Raw genomic sequence first — 27,508 nt, 5'->3', positions numbered from 1 at the left:
AGACCCTGCAGTCCGGGCCCCCAGGATCTGCCCCCCCCTATAGTTACCCCCCCGCTAATCCCTCTGTATTTCAGGTATATAGATAAAAGCTCAGTATAAGAAATTCTATTTTGGGTTTAGTTCCCCTTTAAGCAGAGCTGCGGTTTCCCGGCGAGGGCCAATCACGTGGCGGCAGTGTTTGCGTTCCTGCGGCTCATTGGGCCCATAAAGATGATTATCAGCGAGAAGGTTCTACGGGGGCCAAAGTCCTCCCAGTCTCTCCCCCTGAGAAAACTGTCTCTCTGGTACCGGTTCTGCTTCTCTCTGGCCCGAAATCCCTCCGGGACCCCTACGTGTTGTTAGACTGCAACTCCCACACCCAAATGCCGTCTCACAGGAGCCGCCGGGAGTTCCTGCCTAAGTGACAGTTGGGGGGGGCGGTGTTGTTTACATTTACATTATCTGCCCCCAAATAGGGAGGGCTTCCCGCATTGCCCCTTCCTTCCCCTCTGCCACCAGCCTTGGTTGCTAGCATCGCTCACCCTAGCAACCAGTAACTACAAGGGCAATTCCTCCATTCACAATGGAACATCACTTGCATTTATGACTCTCGGATTCACAAGGAAATGTATCTGCTGCCATTAATTATCAACCCGGGGTAATTAGCCGGTGACGTCAATCCGGGCGCGGACTCTGAACCCCACGGGAACTTATAGGGGAACCAGAGAGAGACTTTCCCATTCGCTGTCGCCATGAAGCCTCACCTGCTGGTCTGTGCGCTGCTCCTGAGCCTCTTGGCCCAGACTGGTAAGTACGGGGTTAATGGCACGCTGGGGGGGGGGCTGCTGGAAGGGTTAATATGTTATTCATATATAGTGTTTCATATTGGGGGTACAGCCCCCTCCCGCCGATCAGTTACACACATTGGGGTGCAAAGCGCAGTCTGATAGGGGCTTAAATAGGGGGGTGAGTCCCAGACCAAAACAGCAGAATGGGGGGGGGGGGGGGGCAGTTTGAGACCATGATGATATAAATTGAATGCACTAATATGCCAGGGATCGGCCAGGGATTCAGAGAGGGATCGGCCAGGGATTCAGCCAGGGATTCAGAGAGGGATCGGCCAGGGATTCAGAGAGGGATCGGCCAGGGATTCAGCCAGGGATTCAGAGAGGGATCGGCCAGGGATTCAGCCAGGGATTCAGAGAGGGATCGGCCAGGGATTCAGCCAGGGATTCAGAGAGGGATCGGCCAGGGATTCAGCCAGGGATTCAGAGAGGGATCGGCCAGGGATTGGCCAGGGATTCAGCCAGGGATTCAGCCAGGGATCGGCCAGGGATTCAGAGAGGGATCGGCCAGGGATTGGCCAGGGATTGGCCAGGGATTCAGCCAGGGATCGGCCAGGGATTCAGCCAGGGATTCAGAGAGGGATCGGCCAGGGATTGGCCAGGGATTCAGCCAGGGATCGGCCAGGGATTCAGCCAGGGATTCAGAGAGGGATCGGCCAGGGATTGGCCAGGGATTCAGAGAGGGATCGGCCAGGGATTGGCCAGGGATTCAGAGAGGGATCGGCAAGGGATTCAGCCAGGGATTCAGAGAGGGATTGGCCAGGGATTCAGAGAGGGATCGGCCAGGGATTGGCCAGGGATTCAGCCAGGGATCGGCCAGGGATTCAGCCAGGGATTCAGAGAGGGATCGGCCAGGGATTGGCCAGGGATTCAGAGAGGGATCGGCAAGGGATTCAGCCAGGGATTCAGAGAGGGATTGGCCAGGGATTCAGAGAGGGATCGGCCAGGGATTCGCCCAGGGATTCAGAGAGGGATCGGCCAGGGATTGGCCAGGGATTCAGCCAGGGATTCAGAGAGGGATCGGCCAGGGATTCGCCCAGGGATTGGCCAGGGATTCAGAGAGGGATCGGCCAGGGATTCAGAGAGGGATCGGCCAGGGATTCAGAGAGGGATCGGCCAGGGATTCAGAGAGGGATCGGCCAGGGATTCAGCCAGGGATTCAGAGAGGGATCGGCCAGGGATTCAGCCAGGGATTCAGCCAGGGATTCAGAGAGGGATCGGCCAGGGATTCAGAGAGGGATCGGCCAGGGATTCAGAGAGGGATTGGCCAGGGATTCAGAGAGGGATCGGCCAGGGATTCAGAGAGGGATCGGCCAGGGATTCAGCCAGGGATTCAGAGAGGGATCGGCCAGGGATTCAGCCAGGGATTCAGCCAGGGATTCAGAGAGGGATCGGCCAGGGATTCAGCCAGGGATTCAGCCAGGGATTCAGAGAGGGATCGGCCAGGGATTCGGCCAGGGATCGGCCAGGGATTCAGAGAGGGATCGGCCAGGGATTCGGCCAGGGATCGGCCAGGGATTCAGAGAGGGATCGGCCAGGGATTCGGCCAGGGATCGGCCAGGGATTCAGAGAGGGATCGGCCAGGGATTCAGAGAGGGATCGGCCAGGGATCGGCCTTTCCAGCAGGATTAGTGATTGGGTGGATCCCTGTGACCTTTCGTCCCACAAACACAGAAGTCGTTTCGCCGCGCGGCTATTTTTAGCTCTTTGGTGACTTGATTTGCATATGCAAATTAGGATTCAGATTCAGTTCGTTATTGGCCGAAGCTTTGCACAGAGGGTTCAGGGTTCGGCCGAACCCCCAGATAGTGGGGTTGGTGCCCCCCAACTTTAGTGGCAGCCGAGATATTTCCCCGATGGCTTTATCCGAGGGAAGTTTGGCGCATTAACCCTACGATCTCTGTGTATCAACGTGATCTCTCCGATCCATAAATCCTGCACCTTTAGTACAACGTCGGGATCCATGTCCCATTGTGCCCGGCAACGCCCCATAGCAACTGGGATCAGCGCCTTTGTATGCCGGCCCGGTGCCAGTACATTGATGGGGCTACGGGGAGCGGGTAGGGTCAAACTCTGCCAATGCTGAGTGTAAGGGTTAAATCTGCACCCGGTCCCTTATACACCACTAGGGTTCTACAGGGGAGTTGGTTCTGTCTATAAAGGAAACAAATGGAGCTTTGCATTGTGGGTCGGGGGGACTGAGGGTCTTTACTGTAGAACCTGTAGGTGATGTTCTACCTGATTATATCTGTAAGGGTCTCGGTTTGGAACGTTCTACCTGTCAATCTAGAACCGTCCAACTGATGATCTTATTGTGCCATAAACAATGGTGGCCCTTGTAAAAGGCATGGGGGGGGGGCAAAGGCATGGGGGGGGCCAAAGGTATGGGGGGGCAAAGACATGGGGGGGAGGGCAAAGCCGAGCTCTAAACAAATACAAGATCCACGGAATATGCTCATTTACATAATATTACCCTAACGAACCTGGGACCAATTTCCATGAATAAAAGTCTCTATAAGGATTCTAATGAGGTTCCTATCATTTAACTCCCTCAGTGCCGCAGGAACCTGTTATTCAAACACAAAGTACCTTATAGAGGAGCGAGACCGTGTAAAGGCCAAGTAAAGTTCTAAAGGTTTTATCACCTGGGCTGGGGCATTTATGGGCAGAGCTTCCCATTGGGCAAATGTTTATTGTAAGGGCAGAAAGTAAATTTGTCTAGAACAGTAAAAAGGTTCCGTACGGAGATCAGTCTGGAAATAGTGAGCAGCGAGTCCTACGGACACTTCTGTTCCCATTGACCCCCCAATATCCCCCATTATCCACTGATGCCCCTATTGCTGCGCCGAGACTCAGACAACTATTCTGTTGCTAAAACAAAAAGTATGGGGTGCAGGGGTCACCCCTGTCTCGTTCCTCGTTCTATTGTTACAGTTACAAGTTGGGAAATAATATCTGTTTTACTGTGATAGAAAACTGGGAAGAAAATCATATTTAATGAGAATATTCCCTAACAGAAAATTAGGGAGCCCCCCAATCCCCCCCCAACCAAGTTATTAATTCAATGGTGAATATTATATGTTGTCTAAAGGGTACGAAACCCACCAGATCTCAGTCAATAAGGATAGGAAGGTTCTGATCAATTTTGTAGCAGACTCAGTTTAGTAGTCGCCTCAGCTTAATAGCCTCAGTTTAGTAGTCGTAGTTTAGTAGCCTCGGTTTAGTAGCCGCAGTTTAGTAGCCTCAGTTTAGTAGCCGCAGTTTAGTAGCCTCAGTTTAGTAGCCGCAGTTTAGTAGCCGCAGTTTAGTAGCCTCAGTTTAGTAGCCGCAGTTTAGTAGCCACTGTTTAGTAGCCTCAGTTTAGTAGCCTCAGTTTAGTAGCCTCAGTTTAGTAGCCGCTGTTTAGTAGCCGCTGTTTAGTAGCCTCAGTTTAGTAGCCGCTGTTTAGTAGCCTCAGTTTAGTAGCCTCAGTTTAGTAGCCACTGTTTAGTAGCCTCAGTTTAGTAGCCTCAGTTTAGTAGCCACTGTTTAGTAGCCTCAGTTTAGTAGCCTCAGTTTAGTAGCCGCCTCAGTTTAGCAGTTTAGTAGCCGCTGAGGGCTAGAATGGTACCAGCGGTTCTTCTAACAGTGACTTTATTTTCATTTTGTATCAAACAAATCATTATTTTAGAATCTGAATCAACCACAGCCGAGTCAGGAACGTCAACTGTGACCGGTGCAACAACCGAGAGTGTGAGTGACCCGACCACCATAGCAACCGAGCCGAGTACCATAGCAACCGAGTCGACTATCAAAGCAACCGAGCCGAGTACCATAGCAACTGAGTCGACTATCAAAGCAACCGAGTCGACTATCAATGCAACTGAGTCGACTGTCAATGCAACCGAGTCGACTGTCAATGCAACCGAGTCGACTGTCAATGCAACAAGGGATCCATCTAATGTGACTGAGCCAAGTTACAATGTAACGACACCGGCTGAAACAAATGTCACCGGAGGAGGGGCTGGTTCGACCGCTAAACCCGAGCTCACCGGCACCACAACTGCCCCCCCAGCCCCAGGTCAGTAAGAAGCTGTGACTTATGGGAAAGGGATAAAATATGGATACGGGGGATTCATCCCAGGGACTGGTACAGCTGGGAGGCTCCCGATTGTTCCGTATTATTTGTATAGTTCGTTATTTCTATGGGAGATATTGGTTAATTCTCCTACACCCACCTACACCCACCTACACCCACCCCATTTGGTTCCCCAGAATATATATATATATATATTCCTCTATCCACCCATACGTTTCTGTCCAGTGTTAGACTGGTCCATCCGGGTACCACAGAAACTCCCAGTGGGCCCAGGTGTCAGTGGGCATTTCTTGCACCCCAACCTGATAAAACTGTCCCAAGTGACTGTAAGCTCAGTGGGGTAGGGACTTAGAGCTTAGAGTGTAAGGTCAGTGGGGTATGGACTGATGGGAGTGTAATAGGGAGCTTAGATTGTAAGCTCACTGGGGCAGGGACTGATGGGAATGGGATAGGGACCTTAGATTGTAAGCTCACTGGGGCAGGAACTGATGGGAATGGGATATGGACCTTAGATTGTAAGTTCACTGGGGCAGGGACTGATGGGAATGGGATAGGGACCTTAGATTGTAAGCTCACTGGGGCAGGGGCTGATGGGAATGTGATAGGGACCTTAGATTGTAAGCTCACTGGGGAAGGGACTGATGGGAATGGGATAGGGACCTTAGATTGTAAGCTCACTGGGGCAGGGACTGATGGGAATGGGATAGGGACCTTAGATTGTAAGTTCACTGGGGCAGGGACTGATGGGAATGGTATAGGGACCTTAGATTGTAAGCTCACTGGGGCAGGGACTGATGGGAATGTGATAAAGACCTTAGATTGTAAGCTCACTGGTGCAGGGACTGATGGGAATGGGATAGGGACCTTAGATTGTAAGCTCACTGGGGCAGGGGCTGATGGGAATGGGATAGGGACCTTAGATTGTAAGCTCACTGGGGCAGGGGCTGATGGGAATGGGATAGGGAACTTAGATTGTAAGCTCACTGGGGCAGGGACTGATGGGAATGGGATAGGGACCTTAGAGTGTAAGCTCACTGGGGCAGGGACTGATGGGAATGGGATAGGGACCTTAGATTGTAAGCTCACTGGGGCAGGGGCTGATGGGAATGGGATAGGGACCTTAGATTGTAAGCTCACTGGGGCAGGGGCTGATGGGAATGTGATAGGGACCTTAGATTGTAAGCTCACTGGGGCAGGGACTGATGGGAATGGGATAGGGACCTTAGAGTGTAAGCTCACTGGGGCAGGGGCTGATGGGAAGGATGTATAATCTATGCAGATGAAGGGAGCAATAGGTGAATATAAGGGGGGGCTATAGTGCAAGACTTGCCCCTGGGCCCCTGGTTCCCCAGCCCAACACGGTTTCCATGCCCCACGTCCCTATATATCTGCCCACTGCCCGTGTGTCCCGTGCCCTTGGCTCCCATGTGTCTCATTCTCAGTATTCAGTGCAGTTTCCCTGAGGTTCCAGACTAAGTTGCCATCACTTCGGGGCGGGTTATTTGCCTCAGTGTCGGGCATTTTCCTCCTCGGGCCGATCCTCCTCCTCCTTTGTCCCTATGTAACAACCAGAGATGCTCAGTGCCCAAGGCAATACCACCTGTGCCCTGTGCCCTGCCTGGTGCCCCCCCTTCCCCAACTCATGGTCTCAGTCTAACTCAGACCCCCCGGGCCCCCAGTGGAGCCCAAGGCATTTGCCCCTTCTGCCAACAATCTGTAACCAACTATTGCCCCAAACTGGTGCGTAACCTTCCCCTGTTTGTATCTAATACCCCTAACATTCCCATTTCATGGTGCCTTTATACAATTATTCTCTTTAGCTCCCAGTATTCCTTCCTTTCTGCTATTCCATCCTGTATCCCATCCCTATATCCATCTATCCCCCCCACCTTTAGCTACTGACCCTCACTCAGCCCCCCCCCCATCCCCCGTATCTTACAGACCCCCCCGGTCTCATCTTATATATATAAATGTATTTTATTGCTCCAGATAAGAAGACATGCAGTGCAACCAGCTGTGGGAAATCCTTTGCTACCTGCATCCAACTCTACAACTCCTTCGTCTGTCAGTGTCCCCTGAATTATTACTTTAATGAAACTGAATTAATCTGCATCCAAGGTGAGAAATATTTATACATGTATCTTACAGTCATATGAACAGGTCTGGGAACCCCAATCTCAGCCATAAAGCAGGGCAGGACTGCTGCTTACAATGGGGGGATCAGATAGGATCTGTGCCACTGTGACAGAATGCTCTGTTATACAGATAGCTAGAATCTCAGCCATAAAGCAGGGCAGGACTGCTGCTTACAATGGGGGGATCAGATAGGATCTGTGCCACTGTGACAGAATGCTCTGTTATACAGATAGCTAGAATCTCAGCCATAAAGCAGGGCAGGACTGCTGCTTACAATGGGGGGATCAGATAGGATCTGTGCCACTGTGACAGAATGCTCTGTTATACAGATAGCTAGAATCTCAGCCATAAAGCAGGGCAGGACTGCTGCTTACAATGGGGGGGGATCAGATAGGATCTGTGCCACTGTGACAGAATGCTCTGTTATACAGATAGCTAGAATCTCAGCCCATAAAGCAGGGCAGGACTGCTGCTTACAATGGGGGGGATCAGATAGGATCTGTGCCACTGTGACAGAATGCTCTGTTATACAGATAGCTAGAATCTCAGCCATAAAGCAGGGCAGGACTGCTGCTTACAATGGGGGGATCAGATAGGATCTGTGCCACTGTGACAGAATGCTCTGTTATACAGATAGCTAGAATCTCAGCCATAAAGCAGGGCAGGACTGCTGCTTACAATGGGGGGGGATCAGATAGGATCTGTGCCACTGTGACAGAATGCTCTGTTATACAGATAGCTAGAATCTCAGCCATAAAGCAGGGCAGGACTGCTGCTTACAATGGGGGGATCAGATAGGATCTGTGCCACTGTGACAGAATGCTCTGTTATACAGATAGCTAGAATCTCAGCCATAAGCAGGGCAGGACTGCTGCTTACAATGGGGGATCAGATAGGATCTGTGCCACTGTGACAGAATGCTCTGTTATACAGATAGCTAGAATCTCAGCCATAAAGCAGGGCAGGACTGCTGCTTACAATGGGGGGATCAGATAGGATCTGTGCCACTGTGAACAGAATGCTCTGTTATACAGATAGCTAGAATCTCAGCCATAAAGCAGGGCAGGACTGCTGCTTACAATGGGGGGATCAGATAGGATCTGTGCCACTGTGACAGAATGCTCTGTTATACAGATAGCTAGAATCTCAGCCATAAAGCAGGGCAGGACTGCTGCTTACAATAGGGGGGATCAGATAGGATCTGTGCCACTGTGACAGAATGCTCTGTTATACAGATAGCTAGAATCTCAGCCATAAAGCAGGGCAGGACTGCTGCTTACAATGGGGGGGATCAGATAGGAATTTTTCTTTATATTATAAAATAAACACTGTTCATAAAGAAGTACACACCTCAATCAAACAAAACAAACATCAAATTGCTACTAAATGAGCAAAGTTCCTTGGGTCAGTCCATATGTATATATTTACAATATAACCACACCACCTCCGCCCCCCTACCCCTTCATAAGACAACCGATTGTCACAGTCCATCCTCTGTCCTTGTTGGTTCCCTCCCCACCCCCACAGAAAAGACCAAATCCAGGACAGTTTGCTTATATTGTCTTTGAGAACCACAGCCCACCCTAACCCCGTCCCCCACCCAAAAATAGATGAGATAGACCCCAAGGAAACAAATAAAAATTGTAGGCATCTGCCGAGGTGCTGAGGAAAATTCCACCAAACATGAACCTAAGGAAAAGAAACAGAGCAGTATCACGCTCTTGGAAAAAACAAAAGCAAAAAGCAAAACAGAGTGACACATAACTCAGGGTTGGACTCTAAAAGGTGAAACCCCTCCATTGTGATGCAGAGAAGTGGGGGCGCGTTTGTTCTGACGCTCTAATGAAGCGCAACTCTTCTACAATAATTTTCCTTATCCCCTCAGGAGTCACATCTACCCCCATTGTGTAGTGACATCTCCCCAGCCATAGGTGGTACTTTACTGCTGTTATTACAAGGTACACTGTCTCGCGGTGGTGATTGTGCCTCCTGTCTGAGACACCGTATGCCAATTCAGCATAAGAAAGGGTGCCCAGGAACGGGGCGCATAGTGCCGGGATACCTGTGAGAGCACACTGTTTGCCAGGGGGCACTGGTGAAGGAAATGCTCCTGCGACTCCTCTACTCCACAACCCCAAGGGCAGTTTCCTATCGACAACAGAAAGATATTTTACATTCCCCCTGACAAAGAGCCTTCCCTGAAGTGAGAGCCATGCCAGATCAAAGAACTTGGGAGGTAACCTGTGGCTGGTTTAAGAAACGGAGACTTTCCTTCAAAGTCCCCCCAATGCAGTCCTTCAAAACCATTGGAACAACAAAATAGACCCCCCGCACCCTCATATAAAGATCCCGCCTGGAGGATGTGCCAAGTTCATCTATTCGGATGTCCCAAACTCTCAAAAGCTTCAGTGCCAGGACGAGGTATGGAGGGAAACGACCATGTCGCACCCGCACCTGCTTCACCCTATCGCCCTGTAACCAGTCTCCTACAAAAGGGAATGCCCAGGCCCTGACACTGCTTTCCCACGCGGACCACTTGTTCTTTGACCCAGGTGCCCAAGTTAAACTTTAGGAAAAATGGTGCCAAAGAAAGCCACAGGACCACAACATGTCCAACCCACCCTCTTTTGTCCGCAGGTAAGTTATCCCTCTTTTTACAGGGTTCAGCCTGCTCCCCCAGAGCATCTGGAAGAACAGACTGTGAATCCTCACATAGAAAGCTTTTGGCAAAGGGTAAACATAAGACACATACAGGAGGAGAGGGACCAGGTAGGCCTTGATGAGCTTTCACCCTTTCTCTATAGGACAGCTTCCATTTCTTCCACTGCTGTACCTTTACGTCTGCAGCATCCAGTTTTGACTTCCAATTTAGGCCTGGCATTATCATCCCTCCCGAATTTGACCCCTAAGATTTTATTTCGGTGGAGGCTACCTGGAATTCATGAATTGGGAAATCTTGGCTCCCCGTCCAGAGTCCAGAAAGCTTCCGACTTGTCAGTGTTGACCAGAGACCCAGAGGCCTCTGAGTAACTTCCGATGGCCCCATCAACATCCCAACCCTCCTCAGGCTGTGAGATACGACCGAGACATCGTCCGCATAGGCCACTAACTTTAGGGGCAGGCAGTGAGGGGCCCGAAAGCCCTCCAAGTCCAAAGCTTGCACGCTACGTAGGAACGGATCAATCGCAAACACATACAGCAATGGACTCAGAGGACAACGCCTGACGCACTCCCGCCTCAACCCCAAAGCTTTGACCACGCCAACCATTAACAAGCGGAAAGCTCTCTCCCTCCCTGTACAAAGCAGCAAGCCAATTGGTAAATTGTTCCGGGATGCCGTACTTACGCAAAGTAGCCCATAGGTACTCATGATCTACTCTATCAAAGGCTTTTGCCTGATCAAGACCTAAAACATATTTTCCCCTATTATGGGCTTTGCATGTTTTCAAACACTTCGCGTACAGACAAGAGTGCCCCAAAGATGCTCCGCCCTTTCACCGTGCAGAATTGTTCACGGGACAATAAAGTGCCTGAAAACAAAATTAATCTAGAAAAAAGCACCTTTGCAAGAAGCTTTCTATCGGTGTTTCAAGAGGGCAATAGGGCCTCCAATTCTTGACTTCTGAAGGATCCTTGCCCTTTGATAGCAACACCAAGGAGGACAATCTCATGGAGGGAGGTAAGATACCTCCACCCAGACAGTCTCTAAAGACCTCCACGAGAATTGGGGCCAAGAGATCTTAAAGGTCTTATAAAATTCGGCTGTGAGGCCGTCTGGGCCTGGGGCTTTTTTTAACTTCAGTTGATCTATTGCCTTCCTGACCTCGTCCTCCAAAATGTCAGCTACCAAAGATGAAAAGTCCAAATCATGCAGATCAGGGCCCGGGGTTCCCTCCAGGAAAGCTTTCATCCTTTCCCTGTCCAAAGCTTTACTCTTAAACAGGTCAGCATAGTAGGTTCGAACAACTTCCAGGATCCCACCCTTTGATTTTCTGAACAACACCCTGGAGTCCCTCAAACCAACAATTAATTTCTTTGCTACAGCTTCCCTACAATTCCGAAAGGGATCTGGGGAATGAAAGCCTCCATAATCCCTCTCCAGAACCAGAGACCTGTAGCGACTGTACTGATGCGCCTGATCAAGCGTTTCAGCTGGGAAACTTTCTCCCCCACCACCCCATCCGAAATCAAGGACTCCAGCTTCCTACGTAGGGACAGGTACTTCTTGTATTTATTTCCCTCCCGTATAACAGATAGTTTACGAAGAAGGAGCGGAATGACTTCTTAGGCCTCTTCCCACCATTGTGACATAGAGTCAAAAAATACAATCTTCGTCAATTCACACTGAAGGAGTGCTTCAAAGGAATGCCGCACAGACTCTCCCTCCAGGGGAATCAGTGCTTAGTCTCCACAACCCCTTGCCTTTTGCTGGAACAGAGGAAGCCCCCAACAAAAAGGACAAAGCAAAATGATCAGAGTGGTCAACCAAGATCTCTTCAACCTCTGTAAAAACTTCCCCCATACGTAGAAAGGCCATATCAATCCTACTGCTCCTGCCTGCACAGTGATAGGTATGTTTAGCACTCCGGCCATTGTGGGTAAAGACATCAATCAAATCTGCCTGCTGCATTATATTTTTCAAGAATTACTTTCATATTTATCAAACCGACCAGACCTATCTGAGCAGTTAGGACCTGGTTAAAGTCTCCAGCCACAATGACTGGGATAGAGGTGTGGAGATATTGCTGAACTTCTTTCAACAGGTTTTTCCTCCCCCGACACTGACTGAGGCCCATAGATGTTTATAAGCCTCAGTCTACGCCCCGTACTGTAACATCCAACATAAGGCATCTGCCTACCTCAACCTCCAGGAGACGGTGCACCTTTATCTCAGAGAACCCCCGGGAACAAGAGGCCCCACACCAGCACCTGGCTCTGCAGCGATAGAAAAGAATGCTGGACCCCAGTGCCACTCTCTAGATGCTCTTTTAATATCCAGCAGTGGTGGTAAGCCTTGTCTCTTGGATGAAGAAGATGTCTGCTTGGAGTAGCCCAAGGGATTGGGTAGACTTGAAACATTGCTTGAGGTGTTTCATACTGTTCACATTGGATGAAATTATCCTGAGAGGTAAGAAAGCCATAATTAGATATTAATTTTTTGTACCTCCTTTTTTTATCCTCTTGACTAGTGTCCCCCTCTAGGTCACCAAATCTTTTGACCTGTGTCCCTGAGGGGATAGGATCATCATCACCCAGAGATATCAACTCATCAGAGTCATCCTGTTTACCCCAACATGTACCCCCCTCCCCCTTTTTTTCCAAGATTGGAGGGCTACTGACTTGTTGCCTTTCAGTTTCCATCTCTGATACCTGACCACTGTCACTATTGCTGTCTAAACCTTCTGCCACACTATTATCTGTGACCATCTCTAGATCGGACTTGTAGAGCCCTCACCTCTTGTTTTGCCCCTTCCTTTCGCCTCCAGTTTTTCTTTCTCCTCTTCCCTTCCTATTCTTTCCAACTCCTCTGCCTCCTCCATTGCCTCCCCCCATGTTTTACTTTCTGACAAAACATCAAATTTATTTTCCAAACGTATTGTCATAGATGGGACACATTTAGATGGATGGGGTTGCGTTATCACTTTCTCCTTCTCCTTCTTTCCCTTTACATTTATCCATTCCTCAGGTGAAGGAGATGCTTTAACCCTATTCTGAGCAATAGGTACAGATGGGTTAGACCTTCTAGGTACAGAGGGCTGAGGTTTTTGACGCTGCGGGAGAGGCTGTTTAAACAAAGGCTGACTAACAGGAACATCAGTAATGGGATTGGACTCATTGCTCACTGCCTGGAGAAAGAAGAGGATTTCAGGGGCGGCAGCAATCTCTGGGTCTTGTTCTAGAGACCCTAACAGGCTTACAGAGGATGGCTGGGCTTAGGGCAGGTCACTATGAAGCTCTTCTTGTAGTTCCTCTAATTAAATCCTCTGCCATTTCCTCCTCCAGCTGGGGGCAGTCTCTCATGATGTTATGGAGAGCCTCTGGACATGCCCTGGTGTGGGTGACCAAAGTGCCCACACAAATTGCACCTTTACATCCTCACACTGTTTTGCTTGTATGCCCTTCCCCACCACACAGTGAGCACCTTACTACTGCACAATCTCTTGCCCGGTGTCTATAGGACCCGCACTTAAAGCATGCCCTCGGCTGGCCAGGATAAAAGACTATGCCTCGCTCACTTCCGATGTTATAGCGAGTTTGGCAGATGGGTGAGGGACATTGTGTCTTACGATTAACTCAACATTGGCACACCAACCGCCGGACCAGTAGCCATTGTTGTCTATATCCATTCTAAGGGGCGTAAGCACTTTGCAGTGCCTCTTTAACCACAGTAGGATGTCTTCTGGCGGACACGGTCATTTTTAAACAGAACTGTGACTTTTCGTGTCTCAGGTTTAGTAATAGGAATAACCCGAAAATTCTTTCCAAAGGCCAACGTTCTTAAAATTATCATAGTCCTGCCAAAAGTGTTCCAGCCCTTGTGAGGTTTTAAAACACCACGTCATACTCTAACTCAGAGAACTTGATATAGGCTCTAACGCCAGATGGAGTGAGAGTTGTTTGTTTCAGGAGCATCTCTTTTGCTATCTCATCTCTAGGTCGGCATCAACTCCTTCTCACCCGTCCATCTTAGCCTGACTAGGTTTTTGCTTAAATACCGATCCTATGATATTGTTCTCTACACCCGGACTCTCACCCTATTCACTGGTCTAGTCCATGCATTTACTGGTGGGGGAGGTGCCACTTTGGAGTTTGTGGTTCTAACACCAGATTTCTGCCCTAAAACTGCTTTACTAACAGTAGCCGAACCAGAATTACAGGGAAAAAGCAGAGTTAGATGACGAGGAGACATTAACGGGAGGATCAGGGTTAGATAGCAATACAGAGGAGACATTAACGGGAGGATCAGGGTTAGGTGACAACACAGAGGAGACATTAACGGGAGGATCAGGGTTAGATGACAGCACCAGAGGAGACATTAGAGAGAGGAACAAGAGAGGTATCAGTACATCAGTGCTTGAATCCTCTAACACCGACTCAATGCACCTCACAGCCACTTCATTCCCTTCCTCACTCTCACGCGCCACAGTCTCAGCCGCACACACATTCTCCTCCTCACTCACATCGCACTCTATTTCATGCGCAACATCAGTCACAGCACCATTGGCGCTCTCTCGCCCTCCCTTATGGCACTGGGCCACAGGTTCGTCAATTCCATATCACTCGACTGCCCGTGCCCCTGGTTTGGAACCTTAGGAGCATGCTGCCCAGAGGCAGGAGTCCCATCTTGGTCCACAGTTGTTTCTTCTAATGGAGAAGGATGTTGGGAAGTTGCGGGAAGGGAGGGAAAGTCCTTATGCGAATAAACAAACTCCTCCTCTTGTCTGAAAGCCGCTCTCACTTTTTTCTGCATTTTATCTTCCACCGTGCTGATCTCATGGGCGCTAAACACAAAGTTCGGGGGGTGTATCTGCGCCACAATGGTTTTCCTTGCTGTTAATCTCCCACCCCTCCCTGCATCACTCTCATTGCCGGAGGTGGAAGAAGAGGTGGATATTGGGTGGGCAGATCTGTACGTGTGCCCTGGGGCGCCGCTGCTGTTTTTCAAATCTTTTTTCTGTTTGAAAAGACCTCAGACATTGGGCCAATTTTTTCCTTGCACAATGGAAATCTGGTTTTCCAGTTCTCTGAGATCTGCATTAATTTCATCCACTTTACAGAGATAGAAATCCTGGTGTTCACTTTGCGAGTGAATAAGCACTAAAGGCCTGCTTTAAATCAAGTTAAGCTTTTTCTTTTTCTCTTCTTGTTCTTGAGCTAATTTTATTAGCTTAACCAGCTGATTAGTGTCAATATTGCCAGATTCATCAAGCGGAACATTTTTATTTACATCAGTGCACTTCCCCTTTAAACCATTCTTGTCACTTACAGACATTGCACCACGGTCCCTTGCATGGCCGATCCCTAAACTGGGTGAAGCAAGATGGCCACCAACAGGTTTTGCTGCTTGTGCAGATGACTCATTGCTAGCACCATTCCTGCTGGGTGTACCAACATGGATGCCTGTAAGTTTGGGGAGAAGTAAGATGGCCGCCAGTTGCTGCAGCCTCACTGACTCCAGAGCCAGCACTCTGATTCCCCACGTGCCTCAGGCTGCATGTCAGTAGCCCCGGGGGGTTCAGTGCTGCCAGTTACACACAGACCAGGTATCAGACAGGCCTCCATCTTTTACTGGACTCAGCATGTGAAATAAACATTGTTTGTGGAACAGTAGGGTGCAGTTTTACTGTGTGATTTGTGGGATTTGGCTTTAGGGGGTTGGTGTTTTCCAGTATCACTGTTCCCTGAGCTCTCACCCAACTCACCCAACTGCTCAGCATTAGTATCACATTTACTATCCGGCTTTTTACTTTCAGCTTTACTTGCAATGTTGTTTTACTTTCAGTAACTTTTCACAAATTTCTGTCCACTTTCCCTCCCTTCCCCCTTCCCACACTCAGGCTGCACACACACAGGTACCTCCCTTTGCTTGGCTTTGCCTCCTCCATTTCCAGCTTCTTTCCTCTCTTCCAACATGGCTGCTGGGATTCCTCTCTCAGAAGCAGTTTTGGCCCTTCACTGCCTTCCCTGCGGACCCCTTGCTGCCGCCTTCTCCTCCTGGCCTTTCCCTCCAGATCTTGTAATCCTCTGGCCTTCCAAAGTTGGGCCCCCAAGCCTGGGTCTCACGGGAAGAATTGCCCGCCCAGGCCTCACCTGGCCTGGGCTGACGCTCTCCATTCCCCTGGTCCTCTGGTTCCCTGCAGAGCACTGACAAACACGTCCTGCTTGCAATGGGGGATCAGATAGGATCTGTGCCACTGTGACAGAATGCTCTGTTATACAGATAGCTAGATCTCAGCCATAAAGCAGGGCAGGACTGCTGCTTACAATGGGGGATCAGATAGGATCTGTGCCACTGTGACAGAATGCTCTGTTATACAGATTAGCTAGAATCTCAGCCATAAAGCAGGGGCAGGACTTGCTGCTTACATGGGGGGGATCAGATAGGATCTGTGCCACTGTGACCAGAATGCTCTGTTATACAGATAGCTAGAATCTCAGCCATAAAGCAGGGCAGGACTGCTGCTTACAATGGGGGGGATCAGATAGGATCTGTGCCACTGTGACAGAATGCTCTGTTATACAGATAGCTAGAATCTCAGCCATAAAGCAGGGCAGGACTGCTGCTTACAATGGGGGGATCTGTTCTGAACCCATTAATGTTTCTCACTATATTTCAGGAGACGCTTTCTATGGGAACCTTGAGCTCAGCGCCGAGGCTTTTAACCCCAAGAAGGACTCACCAGGATACACTGCTGTTTACAATCAAGTACTGACACACGTAAGTGGTTTCCATAGAGAAGTGACTGTAGCGACTGAGCTCGGGGGGGAGATTTTATCACAATTCTGTCAATTTGTATTTTGTTACATTTCCTAAAAAGATTCTTTCACTAAATGTACCTCCCAGGCTTCCGTCAGCCGCATCAGTTCTAACGAGCTGCTCGGGTTCCACTTACGTCACTGCTGCGTCACTAGGGGCTTTTCTTGCAGCTCTTTAGTTTGGTAGTTCAGCAGCTATCTGGTTGCTAGGGTCTTGTTTACATTAGCAACCAGGCAAGGGTTTGAATGACAGACTGGAGTATGAATGGGACCAAATAGAAAGATAAGAAATAAAAAAAAGCACAAAAGCAAAGGTTTTGTGGCTGCCGGCAAATAATTCAAAAACGATAAAAAATAATTAATAAAGACCAATTGCAAAGTTGCTAGGAACAGGGCATTCTATAACCTACTAAATGTCTTAAATGTCTTTTTCTCTACAGTTTAGGGACTGCTTTAAAAATAACACCAATTATTCAGACACCATCATAACGGACATCAGGTAAGAGTCAATGCTAGATGTTACCCTTTAGATTGCAAGCTCTTGTGTAAGGGGCCCTTCCATCCTGTTTTTATTCTGTAACCCTGGTAAATCATTATCGGGGGGAGGGGATCAGATGGGGGATTCGCCTTTTTCCACATAAAGGAGCAGTCACTGGGTCTCATTGAGACAAAAAGCAAAGTGACAGTGTTACTAAGCCCCCAGTTTGCTACAAGTGATTGTAACTAAGGGGCTGTGTAACCTGCTCGCGCTACAGGCACGACTTCCTGTTACAGTTGCATCACTTCCTGTCATGTGATCTCTGAGGGAGCACACAGCTGTATCACTTCCTGTCAGCTGATCTCTGAGGGAGCACACAGCTGTATCACTTCCTGTCAGCCGATCTCTGAGGGAGCACACAGCTGTATCACTTCCTGTCAGCCGATCTCTGAGGGAGCACACAGCTGTATCACTTCCTGTCAGCCGATCTCTGAGGGAGCACACAGCTGTATCACTTCCTGTCAGCCGATCTCTGAGGGAGCACACAGCTGTATCACTTCCTGTCAGCCGATCTCTGAGGGAGCACACAGCTGTATCACTTCCTGTCAGCTGATCTCTGAGGGAGCACACAGCTGTATCACTTCCTGTAGCTCATCTCCTGAGGGAGCACACAGCGTATTCACTTCCTGTCAGCTGATCTCTGAGGGAACACACAGCTGTATCACTTCCTGTCAGCCATCTCTGAGGAGCACACAGCTGTAATCACGTTCTGTCAGCTGATTCTGAGGGAGCACTGTTGTCAGCTGTAATCACTTCCTGTCAGCTCATCTCTGAGGGAGCACACAGCTGTATCCTTCCTGTCAGCTGATCATCTTGAGGGAGCACACAGCTGTATCACTTCCTGTCAGCCGATCTCTGAGGGAGCACACAGCTGTATCACTTCCTGTCAGCCGATCTCTGAGGGAGCACACAGCTGTATCACTTCCTGTCAGCCGATCTGAGGAAGCACACAGCTGTTCGACACTTCCTGTCAGCTGATCTCTGAGGGAGCACACAGCTGTATCACTTCCTGTCAGCTGATCTCTGAGGGAGCACACAGCTGTATCACTTCCTGTCAGCCGATCTCTGAGGGAGCACACAGCTGTATCACTTCCTGTCAGCTGATCTCTGAGGGAGCACACAGCCCATCACTAAATGGCGGCTCAAGGGAAAGGAAGTAAAAGGGCAATATTTACTGATATATATATTCCAGTTTGGGGAGATTCTTTAATAGGCCACTTAATATGATATAATAAATAATAATAATTTACCAACAGACTGATTGGAAGTCACAGCTATGAGTCAGATGCTGGCTGCTTGCTGATTGGTTGCTATGGGTTACTAGGCATGAAGCATCCTTGGAACCTGTGATTAGATTGTAAGGTTTGTGGTTATTTAATAAGAGAGAATTTGTGTATTTCAGCGCCCCGAAGCCCAAAGTGCAGAGCAGAAGCAGCCGGAACTCGGTGCCGGTGTCGGTGAGATGTTTCCATGTGTTTGTGCCGAAGGCGGTGACTGAGAAGGAGGTGCTGGAGGCAATAAATACATATAATAATGGAACTAATTTGCTTGGGACGTATTCCTGTAAGTACAGGGTGCGACCCCCAAATACCCCCTTACGCACCCCCAAATACCCCCTTATGCTCCCCCAAATACCCCTTACGCACTCCCAAATACCCCCTTAACGCGCCCCAAATCCCCTTACGCGCCCCCAAATACCCCCTTACGCACCCCCAAATACCCCCTTACGCGCCCCCAAATACCCCTTACGCACCCCCAAATACCCCCTTATGCTCCCCAAATTACCCCTTACGCACTCCCAAATACCCCCTTACGTGCCCCCCAAATACCCCCTTACGCGCCCCTCAAATACCCCTTACCCGCACCCCCAAATACCCCCTAACGCTCCCAAATACCCCGCTTACGCACCCAAATACCACACCTTAAATGCTCCCACCAAATACCCCTACCGCAACCCCAAATACCCCCTACGCACCCCAAATAACCCCTTTACGCACCCCCAAATACCCCTTATGCTCCCCCAATACCCCCTTACGCACTCCAAAATACCCCCTTAACGCGCCCCAAATAACCCCCATTACACCCCCGAATACCCCCTTACGCACACCTCCAAATCCCCCTTACCTCCCCGGCCCAAATACCCCTTACGCACCCCCAAATACCCCCTTATGTGCTCCCCCAATACCCCTTACGCACCCCCAAATACTCCCCTTAATGCTCCCACAAATACCCTTACGCACTCCCAATACCCCTTACGCGCCCCGAAATACCCCCATTACCGCGCCCCCCAAAATACCCCCTTACGCACCCGCCAAAATACCCCTTACGCTCCCCCCAATAACCCCCTTACATCACCCCCAAATACCTCCCTACGCAACCCCCAACTACCCCCCTTAACGCGCCCACAATACCCTTACGCGCCCTAAATAGACCCCCTTACGCGCCCCAAATACCCCCTTACGCACCCCGAACTACCCCCTTACACAACCCCCAAATACCCCCTTACGCACCCCAATACCCCCTTACGCACCTATCCCAACTACCCCGCCTTACGCGCCCCAATACCCCCTTAACGCGCCCCAAATACCCCTTAACGCACCCCCGACTACCCCCTTACACACCCCCAAATACCCCCTCTGTCCAATGTCATAATACCCAGAATTCTGCTCGAATGTCCCAAATTATGGGTCACACTCAGGGCAGCCGAACCCCCCATTGGTCTTATCTTTCAATCAGCTCTGGCCCCCACAACCCCCCCCTGCAGGGGCACCCTAAACTGACTGACCCCCACCCCCGAGTGCATGTAAATCACTTACTTTCAGCGCTTTGGGGGGAGGGAGATCTGCAGCCCGGGGGGTTCTGGGATTGGGTCTGGGCCGGGGACCCTGTGTATATAAATACATGGCCCTTTCCCTCGCTGATACCTGTCCTGTTGGCTGTTTGCCAGTAAGGCACCCAGACACCCAGCCACCCAGCACCCAGCACCCAGGCACCCAGCACCCATATTCATGGTAATAAATATGTTTTCTGCCGACCAGCAAAATCTGTCTGCGACGGTTTCTACTGTGACGCTGAGACGACAACTTGCACCCAAACTGATTCCAAACCCCCGTGTGTACGTGCAAAGCAGGATTCTACCCTTCCTCCTCCTCACAGCCGACCTACACGTCCTGCAGAGGTAACACCCCCACATCTACCCCATAAAGGCATGTAAACCCCCCGTAACCCTCCCCCCCTAGATTTACTGTACCTTGTTCCAGTGAGTGAGAATCCCCTGCCCTACTGTCTCCATCTTGTCCTACTGTCCCCATCTTGCCCTACTGTCTCCATCTTGCCCTTCTGTCTCCATCTTGCCCTACTGGTCTCCTCTTTTCCTACTGTCTCCATCTTGTCTATCTGTCTCCATCTTGGTCCTACTGTCTCCATCTTGTCCTAACTGTCTCCATCTTGTCCTACTGTCTCCATCTTGTCCTACTGTCCCCACCTTACCTACTGTCCCCCCATCTTGTTCTACTGTCCCCATCTTGCCCTACTGTCCCCATCTTGTTCCTACTGTCTCACTTGTCCTACTGTCTCCATCTTGTCCTACTGTCCCCACCTTGTCCTACCTGTCCCCATCTTTGTCCTAACTGTCCCCAATTGTTCCTACTGTCCCCATGTTTGTCCTACTGTCACCCAATCTTGTCCTTACTGTCCCCATCTTGACCTACTGTCACCATCTTGCCCCTACTGTCTCATCTTGTACTACGTCTCCATCTTGGCCCCTCTGTCTCCATCTTGTCCTACTGTCGCCCATCTTGCCCTACTGCTCCATCCTTGTCCTACTGTCCTCCATCTTGCCCTAACTGTCTCCACTTGTCCTACTTCCCATCTTGCCCTACTGAACTCCATCTTGGTCCTAACTGTCTCCATCTTGCCCTACTGTCTCTCATCTTGCCTACTGTCTCCATCTTGCCTATCTGTCTCCATCTTGCACTACTGTCTCCATCTTGTCCCTACTGTCCCATCTTGCCCTCTGTCTCCATCTTGTCCTACTGTCTCATCTTGCCCTAATGTCTCCATCTTGTCCTAAAACTGTCCCTCTTGCCACTACTGTCCCATCTTTGTCCTACATGTCCCATCTTGCCGCTACTGAACTCCATCTTGTCCTACTGTCCTCCATCTTGCCCTAGCTGTCTCCACTTGTTCCTACTGTCCCTCTTGCCTACTGTCTCCATCTTGCCCTACTGTCCTCCATCTTGCCTACTGTCTTCCAATCTTCCCTAACTGTCCTCCCATCTTGTCCTACTGTCCCCCATCTTGTCCACTGACTCCATCTTGTCTATCTGTCTCCATCTTGCCTACTGTCTCCATCTTGCCCTACTGTCTCCATCTTGCCCTACTGTCTCCACTCTTGTCCTACTGTCTCCATCTTGTCCTACTGGTCTCCATCTTGTCCTACTGTTCTCCATCTTGTCCTAACGTCCTCCCCACCTTATCCTACTGCGTCATCTTGTCTAATCTGTCGCCATCATGCCCTACTGTCCCCATCTTGTCCTACTGTCTCCATCGGTTGTCCTACTGTTCCATCTTGTAACTACTGTCCCCACCTTGTCCTACTGTCCCAATCTTGTCCTACTGTCCCCATCTTGGTCCTACTGTCCTCCCCATAACTTTGGTCCTACTGTCCCCATCTTGTCCTACGTCACCATCTTTTGCCCTACTGTCTCCATCTTGTCCCTACTGTCACCATCTTGCCCCTACTGTCTCATCTTGCCCTAATGTCTCCATCTTGCCCTAACTGTCCCCCATCTTGCCCTACTGTCCCATCTTGCCCACTGACTCCATCTTGTCCTACTGTCGCCCATTCTTGTCCTACTGTCACATCTTGCCCTACTGTCTCCATCTTGCCCTAACTGTCCCGGCCATCTTGGCCTACTGTCCCCATCTTGTCCTAGACTGTCCCCAGTCTTGTCCTACTGTCCCCATCTTTGGTCCTACTGTCACCATCTTGCCCTACTGTCTCCATCTTGGCCCTAACTGTCCCCCATCTTGCCGCTACTGTCCCCATCTTGCCCTACTGTCTCCATCTGGCCCTAACTGTCTCCATCTTGCCCTACTGTCCCCATCTGGCCTACTGTCCCCCCATCTTGCCCTATCTGATCTCCATCTTGCCCTACTGACTCCACCTTGCCCTACTGATCCATCTAGTATTACTGTTGCCCTCTAGTCATGCTGTTCTTGCCTTACAACAATTGTTTCTCTACATTATGGGTCCAACCCTAGAATCTCACCCTATTTGGACCCCGTGGGGCTGGGTAGGTGCCATTAGGCGAGTATTAACCCTTATCCTTCTGTCCCAGGCTGTGACCCCATCTGTGGGAATTTCCCCGGAGAGCAATGTACACAGACGGGGCCCTCAGGCCTCCCCGAGTGTCGGTGCCTCGCGGGTTATAAGAAAACCGCTTCTGGTTCTTGTGAAAAGTAAGTTCTCACCTGCACAAAGGTAGAATTGTCGGTATCTTTCTCCCCCCGGGGGGGCGGTGCTGGTACTTACCTGCCCACCGGACCAAGAACCAATGGGATTAATACTTTACTGTTGTTTTGCAGGTGCCAGTTTGGTTACTCGGGGGAGGGCTGTACAGACAGTGAGTATTACTTCTTACTACTCAAGTACTCACTCACCTTCTCTCAATAGCAGAATGGGGTTCAGCGTCGGGGGCAGTACCAGCCCCACCCCGTGCCCATTTGGGGGGCATCATGTCACCCTGTGGGATCAACTTCACCCCAAATCTCCGCTTTCTTGTAGATTTCCTGCTGATCCTGGTGATCGTTGGATCCGTCGCGGGAGCCGCTGTCATTGCTCTGCTTGGAGCTGTCATTGGCCTCTCTGTCAAGTAAGTGACCAACAGATACACAGATACCCCAATAGATACACAGATACCCCAATAGATACACAGATACCCCAACAATTACACAGATACCCCAACAGATACACAGATACCCCAACAGATACACAGATACCCCAATATGATCACAGATACCCCAACAGATACACAGATACGCCAACAGATACACAAGATACCCAACAGATACAACAGATACCGCCACAGATAACACAGATACCTCCAACAGATACACAGTACCCCATACAGGATACACAGGATACCCCAATAGATACACAGATACGCTCCACAGATACAACAGATACCCCAAACAGAATACACAGATACCCAACAGATTACACAGATACCCAACAGAATTACGCCAACAGATTACACAGATACACCCAACAGATACACAGATACCCCCAAACACAGATACCCCACAGATACACAGCCAACAGATACACAGATACCCCAACAGATACACAGATACCCCAACAGATACGCCAACAGATACACAGATACCCCAACAGATACACAGATACCCAACAAACACAGATACGCCAACAAGATGACAACAGATACCCACAGATACACAGATACCCCAACAGATACAACAGATACCCCATACACAGATACACAGATACCCCAACAGATACACAGATACCCAACACAATAACCACAGATTACCCCAACAGATACACAGATACCCCAACATACACAGATACCCCAACAGATACACAGATACCCCAGATACACAGATACGATACACCATAGATACACAGATACCCCAACAGATTACACAGATACCCCAACAGATACACAGATACCCAACAGATACACAGATACCCCAACAGATACACAGATACCCCAACAGATACACAGATACCCCAACAGATACACAGATACCCCAACAGATACACAGATACCCCAACAGATACACAGATACCCCAACAGATACCCCAACAGATACACAGATACCCCAACAGATACACAGATACCCCAACAGATACACAGATACCCCAACAGATACACAGATACCCCAACAGATACACAGATACCCCAACAGATACACAGATACCCCAACAGATACACAGATACCCCAACAGATACACAGATACCCCAGACAGATACACAACAGATACCCCAACAGATACGCCAACAGAACACAGTACCCCCAACAGATACACAGAATACCCCAACAGATACACAGATACCCAACAGATACACAGATACCCCAATAGATACACAGATACCCCACAGATACACACAGATACCCCACAGTATACCAGATACCCCAACAGATACACAGAAATACCAACAAGTACACAGATACCCCAACAGATACACAGATACCCCAACAGATACACAGATACCCCAACAGATACACAGATACCCCAATAGATACACAGATACCCCAATAGATAAATAGGGAGATGGACAGAGAGTTAATGACACAGAAACCCCAGTGATTTTGCGCCGTGTGGCCCTCAGGTCGAGCAGGAGGAACAGTGATAACGAACGGACCCAGTTGATCACCAAGGAGAACACAGACAGTCCGGTCACTGGGAGTCTCTTCCCCAAAGTTCAGGCCAGAACGGACCTGGGATTTGTGAACAGAGGGTCCAACTCATACGAAATAACCGAGGAATTCCCAAGGCCGACCCCGAAACCTGACTACGATGATGTGAGTAAAGAGACAGAGATGGAGAGAGAGAGAGACAGAGATAGAGAGAGACAGAGAGAGAGAGAGGGAGAGAGAGATAGAGAGAGGGAGAGGGAGAGGGAGAGAGAGACAGAGAGAGACAGAGAGATAGAGAGAGGGAGAGGGAGAGAGAGAGAGACAGAGAGATAGAGAGAGGGAGAGGGAGAGAGAGACAGAGAGAGACAGAGAGATAGAGAGAGGGAGAGGGAGAGGGAGAGAGAGACAGAGAGATAGAGAGAGGGAGAGAGGGAGAGGGAGAGAGAGACAGAGAGATAGAGAGAAAGAGAGAGACAGAGACAGAGAGAGATGCCAGGCAGTGTCGCTTATCTAGAAAGGAGAGATAGAAATACTGGGCTGTTGGTCCCATTGGTGCCTGAGCCCTTTGCAGCAGTGCCATATTCCGAGGATTATAGCGAGAGGCGCATATTCTCTGCTCTTGATTGGATGCTCACTCCCCCTAGTGGCAGAGTCTATTAAAGGGGATGTTCACCCGTAGAGAGTAATATTCTGAAACAATTTGCAATTGGTCTTCATTTTTTTAACTTTTTGTTCAGCGACTCTCTAGTTTGGAATTTTAGCATCTGGTTATCTGGTTGGTAGGGTTCAAATTAGCTTAGCAACCAGGCAGTGGTTTGAATGAGAGACTGGTATATGAATAGGGGAGGGGCTGAATAGTCAACAGTAACAATAAAACTGGAGCCTCACAGAGCAATAGGGTTTGGCTGCCGGGGTCAGTGACCCCCATTTGAAAGCTGCAAAGAAACAGAAGAAGAAGGGAAATAATTCAAAAACTATAATAAATAAATAATGAAGACCAATTGAAAAGTTGCTTAGAATTGGCCATTCTATAACCTAGTATAAAGGGAATATCCACCCAAAAGCATAAAGAAATGCAACAAAATTCTAAATTTGGATTAGTTATTTGGAAATGTAATTGCCGGAGCCCCCCAATATACGGGCTGATCGCTTGCCCCCCAATATACGGGCTGATCGCTTGCCCCCAATAATACAGGCTGATCGCTTGCCCCCCAATATACGGGCTGATCACTTGCCCCCCAATATACGGGCTGAATTCCTTGCCCCCCAATATACGGGCTGATCGCTTGCCCCCAATATACGGGCTGATGCGCTTGCCCCCCAATATACGGGCTGCTCGCTTGCCCCCCAATATACGGGCTGATCACTTGCCCCCCAATATCGGGCTGATCGCTGCCCCCCATATACGGGCTGATCGCTTGCCCCAATATACGGGCCCTGATCGCTTGCCCCCACATATACGGGCTGATCGCTTGCCCCCCAAATATACCGGGCTGTCGCTTGCCGCCCCAATATACGGGCTGATCGCTTGCCCCCCATATACGGGCTGATCACTTGCCCCCCAATATACGGGCTTGATCGCTTGCCCCCATATACGGGCTGATACTTGCCCCCAATATACAGGCCTGATCGCTTGCCCCCCAATATACGGCTGATCACTTGCCCCCAATATACAAGGCTGATCGCTTGCCCCAATATACAGGCTGACGCTTGCCCCAAGTATACAGGCTGATCGCTGCCCCCAATTACGGGCCGCTTGCCCCCCAAATACGGGCTGATCACTTGCCCCCCAATATACGGGCTATCACTTGCCCCCAATATAGCAGGCTGATCGCTTCCCCCCAATATACAGGCTGATCGCTTGCCCCCCCAATATACAGGCTGATCGCTTGCCCCCCAATATACAGGGCTGATCGCTTGCCCCCCAATATACAGGCTGATCACTTGCCCCCAATATACAGGCTGATCGCTTGCCCTCCAATATACGGGCTGATCACTTGCCCCCCAATATACAGGCTGATCACTTGCCCCCCAATATACAGGCTGATCACTTGCCCCCCAATATACAGGCTGATCGCTTGCCCCCCAATATACAGGCTGATCGCTTGCCCCCCAATATACAGGCTGATCGCTTGCCCCCCAAATAATACAGGCTGATCTCTTGCCCCCCAATATACGGGCTGATCGCTTGCCCCCCAATATACGGGCTGATCGCTTGCCCCCCAATATACGGGCTGATCGCTTGCCCCCCAATATACAGGCTGATCGCTTGCCCCCCAATATACAGGCTGATCACTTGCCCCCCAATATACGGGCTGATCGCTTGCCCCCCAATATACGGGCTGATCGCTTGCCCCCCAACTCTCTCCCACTGCTCATTAATGTTTTCCCCCCTCTTTTAGGATCCCTGGTATGAGATGTCCAACAGGGAGAGAAGGTACTGAGACCGGCGCCGGCACAACTGGACTCTATCAGAACCCCTACTTTCCCTTTATCCCAGCGCCCCCTGCAGGCAGGTCCAGCAACTGCCCCTCCCCTGTAGCCGGTGGGATGGGGCGGCTGGGAGCGCTGCTTAGCAGACAGGGCCCTGTGGGGACCCAAACTGTCAGTTTCGCTGGATCTCGGGATCCATTTCTATGGGAAACCGACTTATTTTTATAACTAATTTATTTTTGTACCAAATAATAAAATGAATCAGTGATTCGCCGCGACGTTTCCTGCGCAAGGAATAAATAATATAATAATTCTATATATACCGTAAGGGTCTGCGTATCCGCCGGCCGCTGATTGGCTCTGGGGGGGGTCACAATCATTTGTGTCAAATCTACAAAATGTAAGAAAAATAGACATTTGGGAAATGTGACCTTGTTATTGTTGCTATGGCGATGGCCGCCCCCAGTTATAAAGGGTAACTGTTATTGAAATAAAAAATAAATCAAAAAAGGTTTTTGTGCTGCTGCAAATGGCGCTCACTCAGGCTCCGCCCCCTGACGGGTCGTCTGTGTGTTATGGGAAAAAAATAATAAATGATAAATAATTTATAAATAATAAATTCTACTGTGAAACCGA

General features: G+C 49.8%; 1 protein-coding gene across 1 annotated transcript; it reads left to right on the top strand.

Annotated features, from left to right (window-relative positions):
• The first annotated feature begins 268 nt into the window (after positions 1–268).
• On the top strand, positions 269–27,508 carry muc13 (mucin 13, cell surface associated). The gene is made up of 12 exons (XM_031893518.1): positions 269–786; positions 4,495–4,884; positions 6,892–7,020; positions 16,377–16,477; positions 16,956–17,014; positions 18,456–18,616; positions 20,092–20,231; positions 22,396–22,516; positions 22,643–22,680; positions 22,842–22,929; positions 24,412–24,604; positions 26,842–27,508. The coding sequence occupies exons 1-10, from the start codon at positions 732–734 to the stop codon at positions 22,851–22,853; spliced, it is 1,206 nt and encodes a 401-aa protein (XP_031749378.1). The 5' UTR covers positions 269–731; the 3' UTR covers positions 22,854–22,929; positions 24,412–24,604; positions 26,842–27,508.

Source organism: Xenopus tropicalis, chromosome 9 (assembly GCF_000004195.4).
Source record: "Xenopus tropicalis strain Nigerian chromosome 9, UCB_Xtro_10.0, whole genome shotgun sequence".
Lineage (NCBI taxonomy): Eukaryota > Metazoa > Chordata > Amphibia > Anura > Pipidae > Xenopus > Xenopus tropicalis.
Note: the sequence above shows the minus strand (reverse complement) of the source record. Positions and strands in the feature narration are given on the sequence as shown.